The following is a 21,573-nucleotide window of genomic DNA, read 5'->3' as shown; positions in this document are numbered from 1 at the left end:
ACATATGGAATAGTGTAAAAATAATGAGGTTTACATTTAATATTTTAGAAAAACCTGAATTTTGTTTTTATAAATTTGTTAACAAGATTAATACGCTAGAGTTCTAAATGGAAGCTACATCCAAACTCATTCTGTGAGGCCAGCATCACCTTAATTCCAAAACCAGACAAAGACCCCACCAAAAAGGAGAATTATAGACCACTATCCCTGATGAACATGGATGCAAAAATCCTCAACAAGATACTAGCCAATAGGATCCAACACTTCATTAAGAAGATTATTCACCATGACCAAGTGGGATTTATCCCCGGGATGCAAGGCTGGTTCAACACTCATAAAGCAATCAATGTGATAGATCATATCAACAAGAGAAAAAACAAGAACCATATGATCCTCTCAATAGATGCAGAGAAAGCATTTGAGTGTAGGGATAGAGGGAACATTCCTCAGCATCTTCAAAGCCATCTACGAAAAGCCCACAGCAAATATCATTCTCCATGGGGAAGCACTGGGAGCCTTTCCCCTAAGATCAGGAACATGACAGGGATGTCCACTCTCACCACTGCCACTCAACAGAGTACTGGAAGTCCTCGCCTCAGCAATCAGGCAACAAAAAGAAATAAAAGGCATTCGAATTGGCAAAGAAGAATTCAAAATCTCCATCTTCGCAGATGACATGATACTGTACATAGAAAGCCCAAAAGCCTCCACCCCAAGATTGCTAGAACTCATACAGCAATCCGGCAGTGTGGCAGGATACAAAATCAATGCCCAGAAATCTGTGGCATTTCTATACACTAGCAATGGAACTGAAGAAAGAAAAATTTTTAAAAAAGATTTTATTTATTTATTCATGAGAGATAGAGAGAGAGAGAGAGAGAGAGAGAGAGAGAGAGAGAGAAATCCAGAGACACAGGAGGAGGGAGAAGCAGGCTCCATGCAGGGAGCCCGATGCAGGACTCGATCCCCAGACTCCAGGATCACGCCCTGGGCCGAAGGCAGGCACTAAACCGCTGAGCCACCCAGGGATCCCCTTAAGAAAGAGAAGTTAAGGAGTCAATCCCATTTACAATTGCACTCAAAAGCATAACATACCTAGGAATAAACCTAACCAAAGAGGTAAAGGATCTATACCCTAAAAACTACAGAACACTTCTGAAAGAAATTGAGGAAGACACAGAGGGATGGAAAAATATTTCATGCTCATGGATTGGAAGAATTAATATTGTGAAAATGTCAATGCTACCGAGGGCAATTTACACATTTAATGCAATCCCTATCACAATACCATGGACTTTCTTCAGAGAGTTGGAACGAACATCTTAAGATTTGTGTGGAATCAGAAAAAACCCCGAATAGCCAGGGGAATATTAAAAAAGAAAACCACAGCTGGGGGCATCACAATGCCAGATCACAGGTTGTACTACAAAGCTGTGGTCATCAAGACAGTGTGGTCCTGGCACAAAAACAGACACATGGATCAATGGAACAAAATAGAGAATCCAGAGTTGGCCCTCAACTCTCTGGTCAACTAGTATTTGACAAAGCAGGAAAGACCATCCACTGGAAGAAAGACAGTCTCTTCAATAAATGGTGCTGGGAAAATTGGACATCCACATGCAGAAGAATGAAACTAGACCACTCTCTTGCACCAGACACAAAGATAAACTCAAAATGGATGAAAGATCTAAATGTGAGGCAAGATTCCATCAAAATCCTAGAGGAGAACACAGGCAACACCCTTTTTGAACTTGGCCACAGCAACTTCTTGCAAGATACATCCATGAAGGCAAAGGAAACAAAAGCAAAAATGAACCATTGGGACTTAATCAAGATAAAAAGCTTCTGCACAGGAAAAGAAACAGTCAACAAAACTCAAAGACACCCTACAGAATGGGAGAGGATATTTGCAAATGACATATCAGATAAAGGGCTAGTATCGAAGATCTATAAAGAACCTATTAAACTCAACAGCAAAGAAACAAACAATCCAATCATGAAATGGGCAAAAGACATGAAGAGAAATCTCACAGAGGAAGACATGGACATGGCCAACAAGCACATGAGAAAATGCTCCGCGTCCCTGGCCATCAGGGAAATACAAATCAAAACCACAATGAGATACCACCTCACCCCAGTGAGAATGGGGAACATTAACAAGGCAGGAAACCACAAATGTTGGAGAGGATGCGGAGAAAGGGGAACCCTCTTACACTGTTGGTGGGAATGTGACCTGGTGCAGCCACTCTGGAAAACTGTGTGGAGGTTCCTCAAAGAGTTAAAAATAGACCTGCCCTGACCCAGCAGTTGCACTGCTGGGGATTTACCCCAAAGATTCAGATGCAGTGAAACGTCAGGACACCTGCACCCCGATGTTTCTAGCAGCAATGTCCACAGCAGCCAAACTGTGGAAGGAGCCTCGGTGTCCATCGACAGATGATGGATAGAGAAGCTGTGGTCTATGTATACAATGGGATATTCCTCAGCCATTAGAAATGACAAATACCCACGATTTGCTTTGACGTGGCTGGAACTGGAGGGTATGATGCTGAGTGAAGTAAGTCAATCGGAGAAGGACAAACATTATATGGTCTCATTCATTTGGGGAATATAAAAAACAGTGAAAGGGAATAAAGGGGAAAGGAGAGAAAATGTGTGGGAAATATCAGAAAGGGAGACAGAACATGAGAGACTCTTAACTCTGGGAAACGAACAAGGGGTGGGGTGATAGAAGGAGAGGTGGGCAGGGGGTTGGGGTGACTGGGTGATGGGCACTGAGGGGGGCACTTGACGGGATGAGCACTGGGTGTTATGCTCTATGTTGGCAAATTGAACTCCAATAAAAAATATATATACAAACAAAATAAATGGAAGCTACAGAAGTAGCAACACATACATTAGTTAAAGATATTTTCAATTGTGACATTGATTGGAATATCACAAATCCATCTTTTAGCTCTTTTTGGGTTCTGGTCGAGAACTAAGCCCTGATTCCCTACAGCATCCACTGAGTGGAATAGAGAGACTTCTCTCCCGTGCATCTAGATGCAGGTGCCGTCCTTGGGAGAACTGAGGAAGTAGTCAGTCAGATCCTTTTCTGTAAGGACTTGATTCTCTTGCACAATCCTGGCCGAGAAAGGCTGAAACAGACCATCTCGGGGCTGTTCCTTCTTTTCCTTCCTTCCACTTTCTACCTTCCACCGTGGGAGCTCATACCCTAAGGAACAATTGCCTTTTTGACTTCCTAACTCATGAGAGGAGAAAATATATTATTTCCATTTCCTGAAGAGTAAATTCTGGGCATGGGCCTCAGACATGGGGAAAAAAACATGGAATCTTAGGACTGGAAGGGACAGTAGAAGGAACTGGGCTCAGTCTCCCACCCGGAGAGCAGGGTCCTCAGTGACTAAAGGATAGGCCCGAGTGTGTGTCAACGTCAGACATAATTTTGTTCATCAAACTCTCAAATGAGAGGTTTTAGGAAAGAAAGTCCAAAAGCTATCCCATTAGAGACTGGACACCGAAAAAAATGAAAAGAATCCTCGACTGAATGGCTACTGTGTTAATGATCATTGGATCAATCGCTCAGTAAAAAGCAAACGACTGGAAGCTAGTGATAGGTATTGGGAAGAACTTGACATAAAAGTTCCATTAGGGACACAGGACAGTGGTGCCCACCTCAAAGCTTTTCACGAATAACTAAGTACCACTTTGGGGAAACTACCTGAAGTCAGTGATAAGCTCTGGATTAGGCCATTCCCCAGAGTTAGCAACCAGTGAGCGCGAAGTTGACTTCAGAATTTCGGATTGAAAAGCATCCGAGGGGTTCCCTTGACCGGTCAAAACTGACACTGGCTGAAGGAAAATGAAAACCGCTGCCATAGGATTCGTTAAATAACCCAGTGAAAAGATCTCTGTATTAGAAAACTGCACGGAAGATACTTTCATTTTTAAGCGTGGCTGCATTTTCACGGAGAATGGGAACCGAATTCATAGAGAACACGTGAGGATCCTTTTTAGTGTTTCCCACGTGAGGATTCATTTTAAAGGGCAAAGAAGGGAGCTTCCCATTGCAGAGATGAACTTCCCCGCCTTTCCCAACCACCCCAAATGTGGGACGGTCCAGAGACTGCAAGGTGCAGGCAGCTGATGTTTGCTGGGCCTTCCGCCAGCGGGTGCCTCGCCACCGTGCGCCCGTTGGGAGCCCGGGGTGGCTCCGTGAATTTCCCCTCCCTGGATTTTCGGTTGTTTTCTGGGCAATTCCTCTGAGCGACGGCCTCCTCAGCGGGTGCTACTCTCAGCTCCTGGGAACCAGACCTGGTTAACACGGTCAAAACTCCCCCGGCCTGCAGCCGCCCTTCCAGGGCGCTGGATTCCCCACTTGGGCAGCTGCTTCACAGGCTCACGTGTGATCCTCACTCTCACGGCAGCACGTTAACTGCTCCCTCCTAAATGCCAACAATGGAGAGAAATAAATCCAACGTCCCTACTTTGCCCGGCTAGGAGGCAACAGCAGGCGCACAGAGACCACACCGAGCTCCAGTAAATGCCATTTGTACCGTGGATGGCTTTATCCCTTCTCTGAAAACAAACGTCAACGCACACAGAATACCCGTGGATCCCGACGAACGCCTTGGTTTGAGCAACCAGGCTCTCTTTCTCTTAAAGGCTCAATAAATCAAAATCAAGATGGCAGAAAACCATGTTCCTTGGCAATTTTTTTTTAAATTTTTATTATTATTATTTTTTATTTATTATAGTCATACAGAGAGAGAGAGAGGCAGAGACACAGGCAGAGGGAGAAGCAGGCTCCATGCACCGGGAGCCCGACGTGGGATTCGATCCCGGGTCTCCAGGATCGCGCCCTGGGCCAAAGGCAGGCGCCAAACCGCTGCGCCACCCAGGGATCCCCTTCCTTGGCAATTTTGAGGGTGGAAAATAAATGGGTAGATCTAAGATGAAGTCCTAAGGAAGCTTAAATCGGGAGACCCCTGCAGTCACACGGGCTTGGGTGCAATTACCTACCTCCGTGTCCAAGCACCTACCTATCCAAGCTCCCAACTCTGGCGACTAGATACAGGAGACTCCCAACGGCAAGGCTTCCCAGCACCAGGAGCTTCTGTCTCAGCCACGCCTGCTGTTTGAATAGCATGGCCCTCCATCAACCTTCAGGGCTCCTGCGGCCTGAGAGACAGGGGTAGGAGGCACTCGTCAGCGGCAGGTCCCAGAGGCTCCGGGACTAGTCACAGCCGCGGACGGGGCTACGGGTGATCAAGTGATGCTTCGTGAGGAAGAGATCCCGTACGGACCTTGACAATGTTGGGGCTGTGACAGGTATTTACCAGAGCTTGCCTTCCTCTCCCCGACCCAGGCTACAACATCCAAGGCTAAACCGGGGGACGCTCCCAACTAGATGGAACCTGTTGGACAATTGTCAAAGTGAATTAAGGTGCATACATACATATATACAAAGAGAGAGAGAGAGAACACGCACACACATTTGTTATTATTAGTCCTTCAAAGAACGCTGATAAAATGAGCAACTGGGTGACCTGAGGGGTGCCGGTGGGGCAGGCAGTACGCTGAGGGTCCTGCCCCGGAACAACCCGACAAACGTAGAAATTCCGGTTCAGCGAGTGATCCTCTGGGGCATTGCAGTGACATATGTTACTTGCATGTTTTTTGGTTTTGTTTAGTTCTAATTGCGGAGGGAGGCAAGACCAAAGGCTCGTTCTTTACCTTCCGAGGTTATCAGCCGTAACTCTCAGGCCCTCAGATGTTGGAGGCCAGTGGCTCAAGGTGACCTGATGCTGCCCTTCACCTCCTCTGCCCGGTGCCGTAACTGGACGGTGGGACTCTGGAGAGATGCCGAGACAGGCTCCCCTGCTGTGGGGACCCCTCTTAGCCCTCGATGGATTTAAACAGATTTGCCCATACGGGTCTCACTCTCCTGTCATGACGGAAGCTTACCTGGAAGCTCTGGACTCTTATTCATGAAATAAGGCTGGCGGAGGAATGTAAGGCTCTACTAGTGCCGTTATTAAATTTTTGGGGAAAAAAATGCAAGCTCCGATTCAGCCTTTCTTATTAAAAATAAATCCAATCGCCCTTTCAAGATAAGATTGTTTGTTTCTTATTGAAACTCAAAGTAGTAACCCAAGAAGAGGGACTGCAGCAGTGGGTCATGGGTAGAAATTATTTTCTTGCAATGGTATTTCCACGTTTGCTAGGTGGCAAGGGGTACACTGGGGTGGACTGATTGGTCTATTCATTCCTTCATCGAGATTAGGAGCCCCAAGAACATTCCCAGCTATTCTACTGGGTTTATGGAGGATTCCAGAAAACACCCTGAGTGAGTTTTAGCCCTTGAACAAGTAATAATGTGAGACGAAATCGCAAAACGACCAGAGGATGCAACCTAATTCATGTTAATGTAGAAATAAATGTCGAGGAAAGAAAATTTAAAAAAAAAAAAAAAAAGAAAGAAAGAAAGAAAGAAAGGTCAGAGATGTGGGCTTCTTAGATTGCGGGGGCCTCTCCCTCCCTGTCTGTAAAATGGGGACGGTCTCTGACGTCCCCACTCCGGCCCCCACGCGGAGAACGGAGTGAGCTTTGTACCAGTAACGTCGCGGCTCCAAGGTGTATTGCTACGGGCTGGCGTGGGGTGAGGCTCCTCTGCACCTCGGGAGGCTGAGTTTCGCGTGAACCCAGAGCGACGCAGAGGGGCGCCGAGCGGTACGAGAGGCCCGACGGGCAGCCGCCCCAGGAGCAGCCAGTGGTGGCGCCTCGCCCGGCCCCCGGCGGCCCTCCTGCTTCCCACGGTCGCTGGCTCTGCCCACCGCCCCAGCTGCGGAGCCCGCTGCCAAGGGGGGCGCGGCCACCTCCCCGGGGAAGGCCACCCCGGCTGCCCGCCCCGGCCGTCTCCCTCCACCTCTGGGGGCCGGGTCTCCAGGGGTCTCCAGTGGCCAAGGTCTCCCGAGTCCCGGGTCTCCAGGGGTCAAGGTCTCCGGGGGTCACAGTCTCCGAGGTGCCGGGTCTCTGGAGATCATGGTCTCCAGGCATCAGGGTCTCCGGGGGATCTCCTGGGTGCCAGGTCTTTGAGGGGCCGGGTCTCTGGGGGTCACAGTCTCCAGCGTCACAATCTCCGAGGTGCTGTGTTTCCAAGGGGCCGGATCTGTGGGTGCTGGATCTCCGGGGGTTCAGGGTCTCCGGAGGCCAGGTCTCTGGGGGTCGAGGTCTCTCAAGTGCCAGGTCTCCAGGGGTCAGGGTCTCCGGAGGTCACGGTCTCTGGGGGTCAGGGTCTCCCGGGTGCCGGCTCTTCGAGGGGCCGGGTCTCCGGGGATCAAGGTCTCTGGGGGTCAGGGTCTCCGGGGACCGGTTCTTAGGGTCAGGGTCTCCGAGGTGCTGGGTCTCCGGGGAGCCGGGTTAGAGGCAGCGCCTGCCCCACTGTGGCAGCAGCGTAGCTCTGGGCCACGGCTGAGCGTGCTCCTGGATCACAGGTCCCAGGAAGCCAGCTGACGGGGAGCCCCGATCCTGTGTGCCTTGCTGGACGGGCCGGGTCCCCTACGGTGAGCGCGCACCCGCCGCCCTCAGAGATCCCAGGCCAACGAGCCAGAATTAACCTTGCACCATTGCTGTTGTTGTGGTTTTGTTCTCACAGTGGAGTCAATGACATACACACCTTAATCACAGGCATTGTCTATTTTTTTTTTTTTAGTGAAAATCCCAGATTTTATTTTATTTTATTTTATTTTCTTTTCTTTTCTTTTCTTTTCTTTTCTTTTCTTTTCTTTTCTTTTCTTTTCTTTCTTTTCTTTTCTTTTCTTCTTTTCTTTCTTTCTTTCTTTCTTTCTTTCTTTTTTTTTTTTTTTTTTTAAGATTTATCTATTTATTCATCAGAGACACAGATAGAGGCAGAGACCCAGGCAGAGGGAGAAGCAGGTTCCCTGTGGGGAGCCCGACGCGGGACTCGATCCCGGGACTCTAGGATCACACTCCACGCTGAAGGCAGACGCCCAACCGCTGAGCCACCCGGGCGTCCCCATTGTCTACTTTTTTTGTTTCTCTCAAGTCACCAATTTTGTCAAACTCCTCCTCCTTAATTTCTTCCTGCCTCATCCTGTTGAGGCACTCCCTACCCCCCTCATCTCTTACCATCTGGGGACGTGCTCCTATGGCCCGTGTGGTCTGTTTCCTTCCTCACCCCAGTTCTTCTGTCCCCCGTTGGTTTTCAGCTATTCGCTGGATCAAGTCCAATCTCTTCCGGGTGCCTGGGTGGCTCAGCAGTTGAGCATCTGCCTTCGTTCAGCTCAGGGCCTGGTCCCAGGGGGTCCCTGCATGGAGCCTGCTTCTCCCTCTGCCTGTGTCTCTGCTTCTCTCTCTGTGTGTCTCTCATGAATAAATAAATACAATATTTTTTTTTTTTTTAAAGTCCAATCTCTTCTTCAAAGCACAGGCCCTTCGGTCCGAGGGCCCAGCCCGGACAGCCAGCCTCCTTCCTTCTTGAAACTCCCCAACTCCAGCCTGTGTTCCCCCAGGTCAGCCTCATTCCTGCTTTTCAGACCTGTCCACTCTCGTCTCCCTGCTTTCGTCAGCGTCCTCACTGGCCCGGCACGGCTCCTGCACTTTTCCTTCTTCAGGATTCCCAGGTCCTGTTAGTGTCTCCCCGGAGAGGGCGGAGAGGGCGATCGTGGCGGATGGGCAGTTTGGGAGGGAAATCCCAGTGCACTGCCATTCGGGGGTGGGAGGGGCTCCACCCTGGGGAGACGCTTGCATGCAGGGAGAAATGACCGGGGCTGGGAAGGCTGTGGAGGGAGGGGCCCAAGACCCAGGGGAATGTCACAACCAAGCTTTCGAGCCTTTGACGGCGATGCACAGATGCCCACGTCATCTGGGAAATGGTGGATCATGACACCTTACTGCACATAAGGCTGAGGCTCTGTCTACAGCCACTGAGGATCTCTCCTGGCCAAAAGCTCCACTGCCCCCCTCCCCCCGATGGTCCTTTATGGCCAGTCTGGTTGTCACCATGGGGGTTTTGCCCCGTGGGACGAGCAGCTGCAGCCAGTCCAGCTCATGTCTGAGATGCCTTGAATCGGCCCACTGGGGCTTCTCCAAATGCCTTCCTGCTCTGCCTCCCCTCCGGACGGCAGGCCTGCTGCACCTCCAAAGCACCCCCGTGTCTACTAGGAGGCCGAGGAGAACTAGAGCTTTTATTCAAGGGCTCAGCTACTGTGAACGGAGCATCCGTGGTGAAGTGCAGAGAGCCCTGGGTTAGGAGTCCGAGACCCTGATTAACATCCTGGTTTACTTTTAGAATGGAAGCTCGCTGAATTTTGGCATCCTCATCTGCACAGTGAGGATCACAATGCTTATCTCACGGCGTTCTTATGACGTGAGCCTTGGGTAAGACGATGTGAGATAAAACTGTGAATATATGGGCACTTTGCAAAAATGGGGCCTGACAGAGCTCGGGAGGCTGATATGTTTGTTCTCACAATGCACTTTAAAGAGGGAGAGAGTAAAATAAATGCAGTTCTCGTTAATAATATAATTAGATTGCAAAAAATGTAAGCCCCCCTCTTTTTTTTATACATAAATAACTTTTAATGGAAACGACTGTTACCTACGGGAACGCTAAGGCTGTAATTCCCTCTTCAAAGCAAGACAGCAAAGGGCGGCAAAGCAAAGAAACACCAAAGACAAGGACGAGAAGTCAACACTTACTTTGTTAGGCTGAAATCTCTTGGAATTTGTCGGAAATGAGGAAGCCAGGCCAGTGGTTGCTAGTAAGTGTCTCTAGGGCACACTCTAGGATGTGTGTTCTGAGGTTAGTCTCCGACAGGACGTCCTGAGAGGCAGGGTCCTCGCAGCCCCCCAGGAAGGCCTGCCCAGGGGACACCAAAGGCGCTCAGCTGCTGTAACCCTGAAGGTGCCCCTCGGTCTCTACCATCCGAGGACCCTGCCAGGTGGGGTCTTAGGAGTGGGGAGTCATTGCTCTTGTTCGGGGCGTATCCGCTGGAGAGAAGCCTCACCTCCCGTGGTTCACCGAACATGGTATTAAACTGGGGAGGTCAACTGCTCCTCCAACCCGCAAGTTCCTTCCCCTTAGCTCTACTGGTTTAATGGCTATTTTAAAAAATTTCCATCACATCAATCATACTGGTAATAGGCAATTTATATAAAGTTTTTTTTTTTGAAGCTTATTATTTCTTTTTATGCCTTATCAAAAAAAGGTTAGAGACCAAACCGTGACACTTGAGCCCTCCTTCATTTCCGGTTTTTAAGCTCTCAGCGTTTTGCATCTGGTGTGCCAGGAACAGCACAATTAGAGTTTCTCCAGATTCCTAAAGCTTTAATAGGCCCGGTGTCTTGCCCAACAGAGCAGAGTATCTAAATAACAGAGTCCGCGGCCAGAAACAACACATCGTGCAGACATCTGGCTGTTTCTTGAGAGCGGCACCAAGCAAAGAGAGAAGTGATTCCCAAGCTGAAGCAAAGAAATAAGGGAACTCAAAAATAATCATAATAAAGCCATGTCTAAGTGCTGCTCCAAAGCCTGTAGACATGGTTACCGCAAGCCCCTGGTAGCAGTAAAGACAGTAACAGAGACAAGAGCAGCAGAGTTCATTAGAGACGGCAGGACTCGCAGAGCTGAATTATTCCAAGGAAATCATTAAGGGTCTGCTGCGTGATAGCTCATTTAGCAGCAGCCTTATGGAGTGGACAGGAACCACATTTATTGGGCAATCCGCTCTCTGTTCCTTTCTTTCCCATTTATTATCTCATGTTGTTATGCAAGGGAGCTGTGAAGTGTTCTCTTTTATTTCCTCTGATGGGAATCAAGGAGCAGAGAGATGAGCAGGTTATTTACCCGAGGGCGTGTAGCTGATAACTGCGGAAGGAGAATTTAAATTCAGACTTATCTGACCCCAAAGAACGTGGCCCCTTGATTGCAATGCCACTCGTAGAGCTCCCCTGGGACACCCTTAACTAATACTTGTTTGTTGATTGATGAGAGCAGACGCAACCGGTTAACGCCACCCAAATTACCTGCCATTGAACCTTGCGGTAGAAGATGGGAAGGTGAGAAAAAGTAAAAGAGGAACAGAGATTCCATGGAGGGGCGAGCGACAGGGGCATTTTGGATGATTTGAACCTGATAAAATCAAGGGAAAATATTAATAAGTGTTGACGATGATGACGAAAATGAAAGATGCTGTTCTTACGGAAAAATAATGTTTTTAGTATGTTACAAAGTGGTTTTCATACCGTTTCTCTTACTTTTGCTTCTTCCGTTGTTTTGGTTGCTATGTTACAACGTTTTTTTAATTCACTTATAGTCCTTTCAGGTTTATTTTTTCTTGTCTTGATGGAGAGGTCATTTGTGACATATCAAGCAATCCTTGGTTGATTGCTTATTTCTTTTAGCATTTTTATTTATATATTTATTTCCTGTATAGTTAACATCCAGTGTTACATTAGTTCAAGTGTATAACATAGTGATTCAACAATTCCACATATTTCTCGGTGCTCATCAGGATACGTGTACTCTTCATCCCCATCACCTATTTCATGCATTTTTTCCCCCCTCCTCCACCTCTCTGGTAACCACCAGTCTGTTCTCTCTATTTAAGAATCTATTTTTTTGGAAGTCTCTTCGTCTCTTTGTTTTCTTAAGTTCTACGTATGAGTGAAATCATCTGGTATTTGTCTTTCTCTGAATGATGGTTTTCACTTAGCATTATACTTATAAGGTCCATTCACATTATTGCAAATGACAAGATTTCATTCATTTTATGATTGAATAATATTCCACTGTGCGTACACACACACACACACACACACGTACACCCACCCCACTTCTTCTTTTTATCCACTCATCTATGGATAGACACTTGGGCTGCTTCCAACTACATCCTAGCTATTGTAAATCATGCTGCAATAAACATAGGGGTGCATATAACTTTTCAAATTACTGATTTCATTTTCTTTGGGTAAATACTCTGTAGGGGAATTACTGGATCACATGGTAATTCTATTTTTTTTTTTTTTTTGAGGAACCTCCATAAAGATTTTGTACAGTGAAGGAAACCATCAATGAAACAAAAATACAACCCATTAAATGGGAGGAGATATCTGCACATGATATATCCAATAAGGGGTTAATGCCCAAAATATGTAAAGAACTTATTCAAGTCAACGCCCAATAATCCAATTAAAAAATGGGCAGAATGCATGAACAGACATTTTTCCAAAGATGACATCTGGATGGCCAGCAGACACATGAAAAGTTGCTCAACATCACTCATCATCAGGGAAATACAAGTCAAAAGCACCATGAAATATCATCTCATACCTGTCAGGATGACTAAAATCAAAGCCAGAAGAAACAATAGGTGTTGGTGGGGATTTGAAGAAAAAGGAATCCTAATGCACTATTGGTGGGAACGCAGCCTGATGCAGTCGCTGCGGAAATGGTGTGGAGGTTCCTTACCTTATCATTTCTAATTAAGACCAACCAGGGTCTTTAGAACCCCATCTGTCCTCCCCATAATTCCAGAACTGACTTACTTTTTGATAAATTTTATAGTCGATTATCAAAATAACATTGCTTTTTACTGCTGTTTGATTCAGACTCTTCTGTGCTCATCTCTGTAAGATCTTGATTAAGTCTGTTGCTGACCTCTCGTGATCACCCCACCCCTTTCCCACCTTTCTCAGCTCTTCCCCTCTCTATCTCAGTGAGCAGCACCCCCTCTGCCCACGGGGTTGCCCACACTGAAAACCCTGGAGTTCCTTCTGGGCTCCAATCAGCCAGTGAAATTCTACCTCCAAGATACTACAAGAATCGACCTACTTCTCTGCATGGACATTTGTGAGTGCCTTGCTTCAAGCCATGTTCTCTTTTCCTTAGAGTATTATGGGCTCCTCACTGGTCTCCTCACTATTACTTTTTTTTCCTGCCTCAAATTATCCTCCATTCTGATGCAAGAGTGGTCTTTCCTTTTTTTTTTTTTTAAGATTTTATTTATTTTTATTTATTTATGAGAGAGAGAGAGAGAGAGAGAGAGAGAGAGAGAAGCAGAGGGAGAAGCAGGCTCCATGCAAGGAGCTGGATGTGGGATCCAGTCCCGGGAGCCCGATGTGGGATCCAATCCCGGGACTCCAGAATCATACCCTGGGCCAAAGGCAGGCACTAAACCACTGAGCCACCCAGGGATCCCCTTTCTTTTAAGGTTGTATTTATTTATTTATTCATGAGAGACACACAGAGAGAGGTAGAGACACAGGCAGAGGGAGAGGCAGGCTCCCTGTGGGGAGCCCGATGTGGGACTCCATCCTGGGACCCCAGAATCATGACCTGAGCCGAAGGCAGACGCTCAATCATGAAGCCACCCAGGCGTCCTGCTAGAGTGATCTTTCCAAACAGAAATCTGATCATGTTGCCTTCAGACTTAATGCACTTTAATGTGTCCCTATCATCCGCATGTTTTCAAAAGACCCCATGCTCCTTTCCACTGCGGCTCCACACAACCCCCAACACCTGTATCTACAAACTTCAGCACACAAAACAACTTACATTTCCTTACTTATCCTGTCTCGTATTTTACTTTTCTTTTCTCAGTTCCTTTAAAGAAATAAGAATTGGAAAAGCGCTCTCTACATAACATCAGTAGCGTCCTGTGAGGGCCCATCCATCGGAGTGCTCCAGCTGGGTCGTACCTGGCAAGCCAGTTGTTAATGCCATAGTTAAGAATTACCTTATAGAAATTCACGATTAAATAAATTAAAACAAAGGCAATAAATATTTAAAACCTCATTATTTCCTAATTATCTTACTACATCTTCCTATTTATCTCTATGCCTTGGGATGAAGTCTACTGTATCTGTACAGAGAGGATACTACTGTGCATCTCTAAGTCCACATTCAGTGAATTCATGGTGGAATTGGACGTCAAAACTGGAGGGAGAAGGGATTTAATTACTAGGAATCATCGCTGTCCCCACGAGCTGGTTGTTAAGGATTTCCCAGCACTCTGCTGGTCATGCTCCAATCATTTCTCCCGTGTACATTCATCAAGTTGTTCCTGAGCGCCCACCATGTGTGCAGCATGCAACCAGGCGCAGTTGGGGACAGAGTGAGCCCCCCTCTCAGGTTCCCCTTCTCTTTTAGCCTCCTCCACGCCCCTGCCTTCCGGTAGGGGTCTGTTTTCATTTCTGAGGCCCCTGCGGCTCTTTTCTGTTCTCATTTTCCTAGGTATTTCTCCCCAGCTTCCGGTGCCTCCTTTCAGTTCCTCCCCGCACCAAGCCCCTGCCTATGTTCTCTAAATACCAGGGCTTAACAAGAAAGAATGCAGTGCTATTATCCATCGTAACATTGATGGTGAAAGGACAGTACAGCAAAAGGTATTAAAAAAAAATCTTATAAAGGTTGAGCAAATCCATAAAATAATCTACAATTAGTTTGTATGCAAAATAATACCAAAAGCTGTCCATTCTTGGCAGGCTAACATTTTCTTAAATTGCAGTATTAGTCACATGCTTTAAAAATTTCCTCTTTTTATTACCAGGGGCACCACTTTCCCTTGCCACTCGGATCTTTCTTTCAAGGGCAGAGGGGCTCCACCAAATTCTGACACTAAGATAACCCCCGATGTCCCTGGTCCTCTACGGATGTTTACTGACCTACCACGCGCTAGCCACTGCAGACACCACGGAGAATGTGAAGAACCAAAGACACACGCATCATGTCTGTTGCTGTCTTCTAGTATTCAAGGCCAGTTCTTGATAAAAGTGTAAGAAAACTGCATCTTCTCTTACACAAGAGCCCAGATCCTCTTGGAGGGCAGAGAACAAAGACTTCCCACAAGCTCAGGGTCTGCTGGACCTCCCAGACCCGTCTCTTGGCCCTAAGATCCACTTTCCCCATGGAAGGTCCCTGCCTGCTATCCAAGTAGCTACAGGCAAACCAACTCTCTAAAAGGTACTATTCTTCCTCTAACAAGACTCCTCTTTTCAAAGCCCTTTGCTGAGTGAAGACTTCGCTGAGCATGTTTAGACCAGACTTTGCCAAGTTAAGTGCTTGTGACCAAACAGGACTAGCATCGTGGGTATGTGACCCGTGCGTTTGTATGGGGCTCTGTACTCAGAAGGATCCCATGCTTGGTTTAATGCTTTCTTGTCACGGTCTTCAAATTCTCTGTAATTTCTGAACAAGAGGCCCCACATTTTCATTCTGCACTGGGCTGTACAAATCACGTGCACAGTCCTGCAGTGAGACCTTCCGCCTTCCGGGGAGGCCTTCCACTTGTATGTTGGCTATAACTCTTCATAGTCAGCGGCACCTCCTCCTCTTTCCAGATGCTTGGCCTCAAGAGGTGGACATTGTCTTAAGACCCATCACACATGAACACAGCCCTTCACGTCTTCTTACAGAGCTGGGAATTCCGCTCCCCTTCATTCCTTCCACTTCTGTGGCCTTCCCTGAGGCTCGTATCTTCCCTGGATCCCCAATACTAAAAATGGCATCAGCCTTCAGGACGCAGTTTTACCGTCCTACAGCCAACGACATCTACAGGACAGCAAGTGCCACACAAGGATGATGTTGACACACACAAGCACACACAACAGCAATACGGGGTTTCATTACAATAGATTAGTGGGCAGAAATCCTGTGGGAGGAAGAAGTGTCATCATCCCTGTCACACAGATGGGAAAACAGACCTAAGGACTATAGGCATCGGCTCCTTCCGTGGCCTGAAAACTATCTCCCCACCCCCTCCACTCTTCTAGGCAAAAAACCTAGGGAGTTTATGTTACTCACCTGCTATGTGACTGTGGGTAAGTCTCTTAACCTCCCAGATTTTTTTTTTTAACCCAAGAAAGAAAGGGTGTTGAAGGGATGTGTTCAGCAGTGCCTTCTGGGGCTAACGTTCTCTTACTCTAAGGGATGCCCCTAGATGAGCACCACGTGAGCATTCCTACAATGACAGATTCGTGGATAAGGAAGTAAGGACAACTGCAGCGGGGCGGGGCGGGGGGGGGGAAATTAGTGCCTGAAGTAAACCTCAATTTTTCTTGTTATCCCCCAGGGTTGAACAGTTTGACCCCTTTCAAGACGGCTCCATCCCATTATACTGCTTATTCCTGTGAAAAACAATCCTCTCATTCTCAGACATGAAATTTCTTTGAAAAGATACCGACGCTTAAGGAAGATTCTACTGATTAGCTTTCAATTTGCCCAGCTGCCAGAGAACCCGCAGGAATCACATTTTGAAAAAAAAATTAGCCAAGGGCAGCAGAGGAAAATCGCCGTAAAGAACTCGCTTTTCTTCTATTACAGTGATCAAATGAGAGAGCTGTAATGAGAAAGCAGCCGATGAGGAGGGGCACAGGACAAGGGCACGGAAGCAGTGTTCCGCGTGTGTCAAGTCGAATGTGGAGCCAGGGTGTAGACTGAGGGAAATGGACACCAATTGTTAGCAGATTAAGCAGAAAATGCATCAGTCAGGATGCTCATAATTGCTCTATCAAACAGCTAAGGGAGCTATTTAGCTCTTTGTTTCTTCAGTTAACCGTGAAGGGTCAATGTTAGAAACGAAAAGGAAAAAAGCCGATGGATTATACAGAACTGTGGAGTTGGTGACTGCGCTGAGCTTTAGTGCTTATCCTCCTGGGAAATCCTGCAGCAGCGGCGCTGAGCAAATCCCACATTTTCAAATGGGTTCTCCGTGGCCTCCCTCCGCTCAGCTTTCGGTATCACGCACACAACTGATCCCGCACAGCTACCACGATCGTGTGAGCTTGGCTGGGCCTCTGGGCCTCCCGCTGCGGGGGACACTCCCTTCGCATTCGTACCCAAGCAACTTAGAAGAAGCGGGTCCGTTCTGCTTCTGTTCGGGGGTCTCGTTGAGTAGATCGAGGCCTTAAGGAAAGAGATGGGAACCGAACTGTATTTGGGCACAGAGTCCCGCTCTCTCTGACTCTCCAGGACCTCGTGGCTAGATGCAGCTGACGTCTACGCAACAAGGTGCCTTTCCCAGGGGGAACCTCAAGCTGCTCTTCACTTCATTGAGCAGCTGCTGGGGTTCCGTGAATCGCCCTGCCGGTGAGTTCAGGAGAGTCTTTCCTTCTCCGATCCTGTGTGTATCTAGGAAAGTGCGAGCTGGAGAGGAAGCAAGGATCCAGGTATTTAAGTTCACCTGTCGCGGCCCAGGGAGGTCACTCCAGTAACTCAGGCGCAGGCTGCACAAAAGGTCAAGTTACCCGGATAAGCTCTTCCCTCCACCCTTGCACAGGGAACGTCAACTTTATTGTGATATGCGGCTTGTCACACCCGGTGAAATCAAGTGTGACAGTCACTACCAGTCAGAAAGTCAATTTTCACGTCTTATTTCCTCTCTCACAAATGTTTTGTTTTTGGTGAGGATCAAAGAAACGGCGTCTTTTAACGCCATATATAAGTGAAAAGCACGGTGGTATTTTTATCGCTGATTTTTTTTATTTGATTGCAGTTCTCATTATCCTTTCTCCGCAGTGACTTTCTCCTTTTAATCTTAGTAAGACTAAGCTATATATTTCTCTTACAATGACTGAAAATGATGCCGATTTAACATTAACCATTTTAAGTGAAGAATCAAACCATTAGTAGACTCTACATATAGATGAACGCACATGTTTAAGTTACCAAGTTGGATTGAGAAAATTCACCCTGTTTAATGTAAAATTTATGGGAATTTGAATGGGTACTCCTGAATCCTTTACAGACAGACTTCTTATTTTCCACTTAATCATCACAAAAGCACAATTCAGAATACCACTATCCATTTGTGTGGCATTTTATAGTTTTTCAAGTTCTAGTTCAAACATTATTTTACTGGATTTTCACAACAAACACACGACAACACACAACAACACACAACAAACACACATACCTACTTTATTCTCCATTCTACAGATTAGATAAGAAAGCCAATGCCTGGCGTAGGGAAGATACTCATGTCCACCTGGCAGATGACGGGCAGAGTCCAAAATAAAATACAGCTGTAGTGACTTCATATTTGTGCTGGGAAAACTCATCCTCTTTCCATGAAGATGTGGCATTAGTTTTACTATAAGGATCTAATGTTCACTCCTTAGTGCACATCTAATCCTTGGATGCTCTGGGTTTCGAAAGACTGATAAAATACTTTTTGTTAAAGTATGAAACTTGGAAAAGAGGAAAGAGATATTACGTAATTTCGACTGAATAATATGCTTTCTGTGTCTCTCTGGCTGGATCATCCGTTCCTCTTGGAAAAATATTCCAGTAGGATAAGGATTGCGACAGATTCACCAGGAAGAGCAAAAGAGGAAATAAACCAGTTAATCGAATAATTCCCAAGTATAATGATCATTATGCCAATTGTGAATTTAGAACATTAACTCCAATCACCTCCCAACTCATATGTACACTTTTGGTCGGGATTTCCATTCCAGCTTGATTCCTCAGCCCCTTGTAAGTTACACAGTATTTTTGTTATTACTGTTTTGCACAATTATTTTTGGTTTAGATTTATCCACATTTAGTATTGTCATCAGACATATTCTTTTTGTCATCAGCTTTATTTTTTTAAATGCATTATTTTCGTTATCAGCTTTATTGACCTATAATTCATATACCATGAAATCCACCCATTTATAAGTATAAATTCAGTGGATTTTAGTATACTTAGAGTTGCATGGTTACACTACAATCATCAATTTTAGAACATTTCCCCCACCCTGAAAAGAAACACTACTCTTGAGTAGCCCCCCTCCCCACCTCTGCCCCTAGTCCTAGGCAACCACTGATCCACTATTTTTTAAAGATTATATTTATTTATTCATGAGACACACACACACACACACACACAGAGGCAGAGACACAGGCAGAGGGAGAAGCAGGCTCCACACCGGGAGCCTGATGTGGGAATCTATCCTGGGACTCCAGGATTATGTCCTGGGCCGAAGGCAGGCGCTAAACCACTGAGCCACCCAGAGACCCCCCCCCCCCCCCACACTTTTTACCTTAGACTGATCATCTTGCATTTCATTTTCCTTTTGCCAGAGGTACGATTTCTTCCCATTCAGCAGACAAAAGTTGGGGCATATATATCATACCGAATGCAGAAATATTTTCCCCCATTTTTTCTTTCCAAAGGGAAAAACAGGTAGTCCTCCTTTCTTTCGTTTATCTGTTTATTCCATTAGGATGATCTCATTCCTGAAGGATTTGTTAGCTGTTGAACTAGTAGTGAGCTGAAACTTATTTTAAAATAATAGAGTGCTAAAATGGGCTCTTCCAAAATCAGCCTTTTTTGAACAACGGGTTTTAAGATGTTTAGTGTTCCTTAAGGCCTTTCAGGCTAGTAATTACCTCCAGAACATAAAGAAGATAGAGGCCGGTGAAGCAGGCAGCACGAGGAAGCAAACAACTTTACTGGGACCGGGGAATGCGCGGAGATGTCATGATAAAGCTCTCGTTCATCGAGTGGTGTTAAAGGGAAACAAAATTGGACACTTGCTAATGGTGGTAAAGACAGATTTTTTCCAGTACTACTACTGCACCAGGGGAGAGATTTCAGTATAGAGCTGAGCTCACCTCTGAGGGACAAAGATGACTGAGAATTTTAAATAAAAAAGGGAGAATGAGGGAGTGGGCAGGGAATGGAGGGAGGCTCTAGTAGGGTTGGGAAAGTAAAAAAAAATAGAGTGGGAGGAGGGGGTTGGTCACTGTGATTAAACCATCTGGGTTTGTTCATTGGTCCTCATCTGGAGGAAAAACAATCTTTTTATATCTTCAGAACAGGAAGCAGTTTTATAAATTGGAGCAAGGCACCCAACAAATTAGGCCCTTACTCTCCCCCAGGACTCGGAGGCATGAGAGCTCCCTCCCTGGAGAGGTTTGCATTCATGGGCCTATGTCAGGTTTTGGCTGGAATAAACAGTAAATTCCTTTGACAGCACTGAGAACAGGCAGGCATTTTAAGGAGGGCTGGGTGATCCCCGGGATATGTCCTCATGTGGCCTGAAGCCATGCTCGTCTGTGCGAGTGTGTGTGTGTGTGGCGGGGTGGTGGGGTGACAGGGGGGAGGGTGGACAAAATTGTGCTGAGTGTCTGCAATGCTTATCGACTAGGGTTGAGGCCTCACTGAGAAGGGGGTCCAAAGGAACCTGACTGGAGTTGTCACGGGAGAGAGTCCTCGGCAGCGCCTTCCATGTGGGAGGTCACAGGTCCCTCCCTGCATGAGCTCTTGTTTGAAAACTATGTTTTCTGGGTTTTTTTCTTGACCAGCAAATCAAAAGGTCTCAACTTGTCTCAGAGAATCATGACGAGCAATAGTGATAGATACTACTTATCGGTCACTTAGTGTAGCCACTTACACTAAGTCAATATGGGAAGTATGAAGTACTTAGCATACATGAGTACTTAGCACTCCCTTTCATGGCTCTGGGAGGTTGGTCACTGTCGTAACCATTTAAAGAAACTTGCCCAAGTGGCAGAGTCAAGGATCTTATTATTCCTAAGGCTGGGCTCTTAACAGTTATGTTATTTGAGTTTGAGCCTGACTTACCATCTTAGCTTGAATTCTCCCCCTACTAACTGGGCACTTTTACTATTGTTATTGTTTAATACAATAAACATTTGGATCATTACCTTTTATTTGAGACAGAATTTGCCTTTAGGAAAAGCAATTCAGGTGAAAATTCACTGACTCCGTGTTGAAATATAAACGTCTTTTCTCACGTTCATTTTTATAAGGAAGCCTGGGTATAGACTTCAAGGAAGTGGTTATTTTCTCGAAGCACATTCTATTAAATATATTATATACCAACTGTCTTCCAGTTTCCACTGGTGCCCATTCAAAGTTGATAATCAGGCTGTTGGTTCTTTCAAAGAAATGCCTCTTTGCACCCCGTTTTTAAGATCTCCTTCACTTTGGTGACCTGTGGCTTTTTTCTAGGTCCTCGTGTAGAAGAAACCTTTTATTTAACCTATTTGGGATTCACTAGGTTTTCTGGTTCTCAGGATTCATATGTTTTAGTAAATTTGGAAAAAATAGGAATCATCAGCTTATTGAGTTTCTTTTTTTCTGTTATTTCTACTGCCTTCTAAAACTGATGAAATTTATGTTAAAACTTCTCATTCTATTCTCTATAACCCTTAACCTATGTTTTCTATTTTCTACCTGTCTTGACCTAATCTTAGTTCATTTCTTTTTCTTTTTTTTAAGATTTTTAAAAAAGATTTTATTTATTTATTCATGAGAGAGAGAGAGAGAGAGAGAGAGAGAGAAAGGCAGAGACACAGGCAGAGGGAGAAGCAGGCTCCATGCAGGGAGCACGACGTGGGACCCAATCCCAGGACTCTAGGATCACACCCTGGGCCGAAGGCAGGCGCTGAGACACCCAGGGATCCCTTTTTAAGATTTTTTAATTTGTTAATTTAGAGAGGGGGAAGGGGCAGACGTAGAGTGGGAATCTCAAGTAGACTCCCCCCATGAACGCGGAGCCTGATGCAGGGCTCCATCTCACAACCCTAAGATCATG

The 21,573-nt window shown here is 46.2% G+C and overlaps 1 protein-coding gene across 2 annotated transcripts in view; it reads right to left on the bottom strand.

Annotated features, from left to right (window-relative positions):
• HS3ST5 (heparan sulfate-glucosamine 3-sulfotransferase 5) overlaps positions 1–21,573 on the bottom strand; it is a 255,255-nt gene that overhangs the window by 4,098 nt on the left and 229,584 nt on the right. For both annotated transcript variants that reach the window (XM_041756147.1, XM_041756156.1), the window contains exon 4: positions 5,046–5,184. In XM_041756147.1, coding sequence (XP_041612081.1) covers positions 5,046–5,152 — 107 coding nt within the window. In that variant the 5' untranslated portion in view covers positions 5,153–5,184. The remainder of the gene's footprint in view (positions 1–5,045; positions 5,185–21,573) is intronic.

The sequence above is a fragment of the Vulpes lagopus genome, chromosome 1 (genome assembly GCF_018345385.1).
Source record: "Vulpes lagopus strain Blue_001 chromosome 1, ASM1834538v1, whole genome shotgun sequence".
Classification (NCBI taxonomy): Eukaryota; Metazoa; Chordata; class Mammalia; order Carnivora; family Canidae; genus Vulpes; species Vulpes lagopus.
Note: the sequence above shows the minus strand (reverse complement) of the source record. Positions and strands in the feature narration are given on the sequence as shown.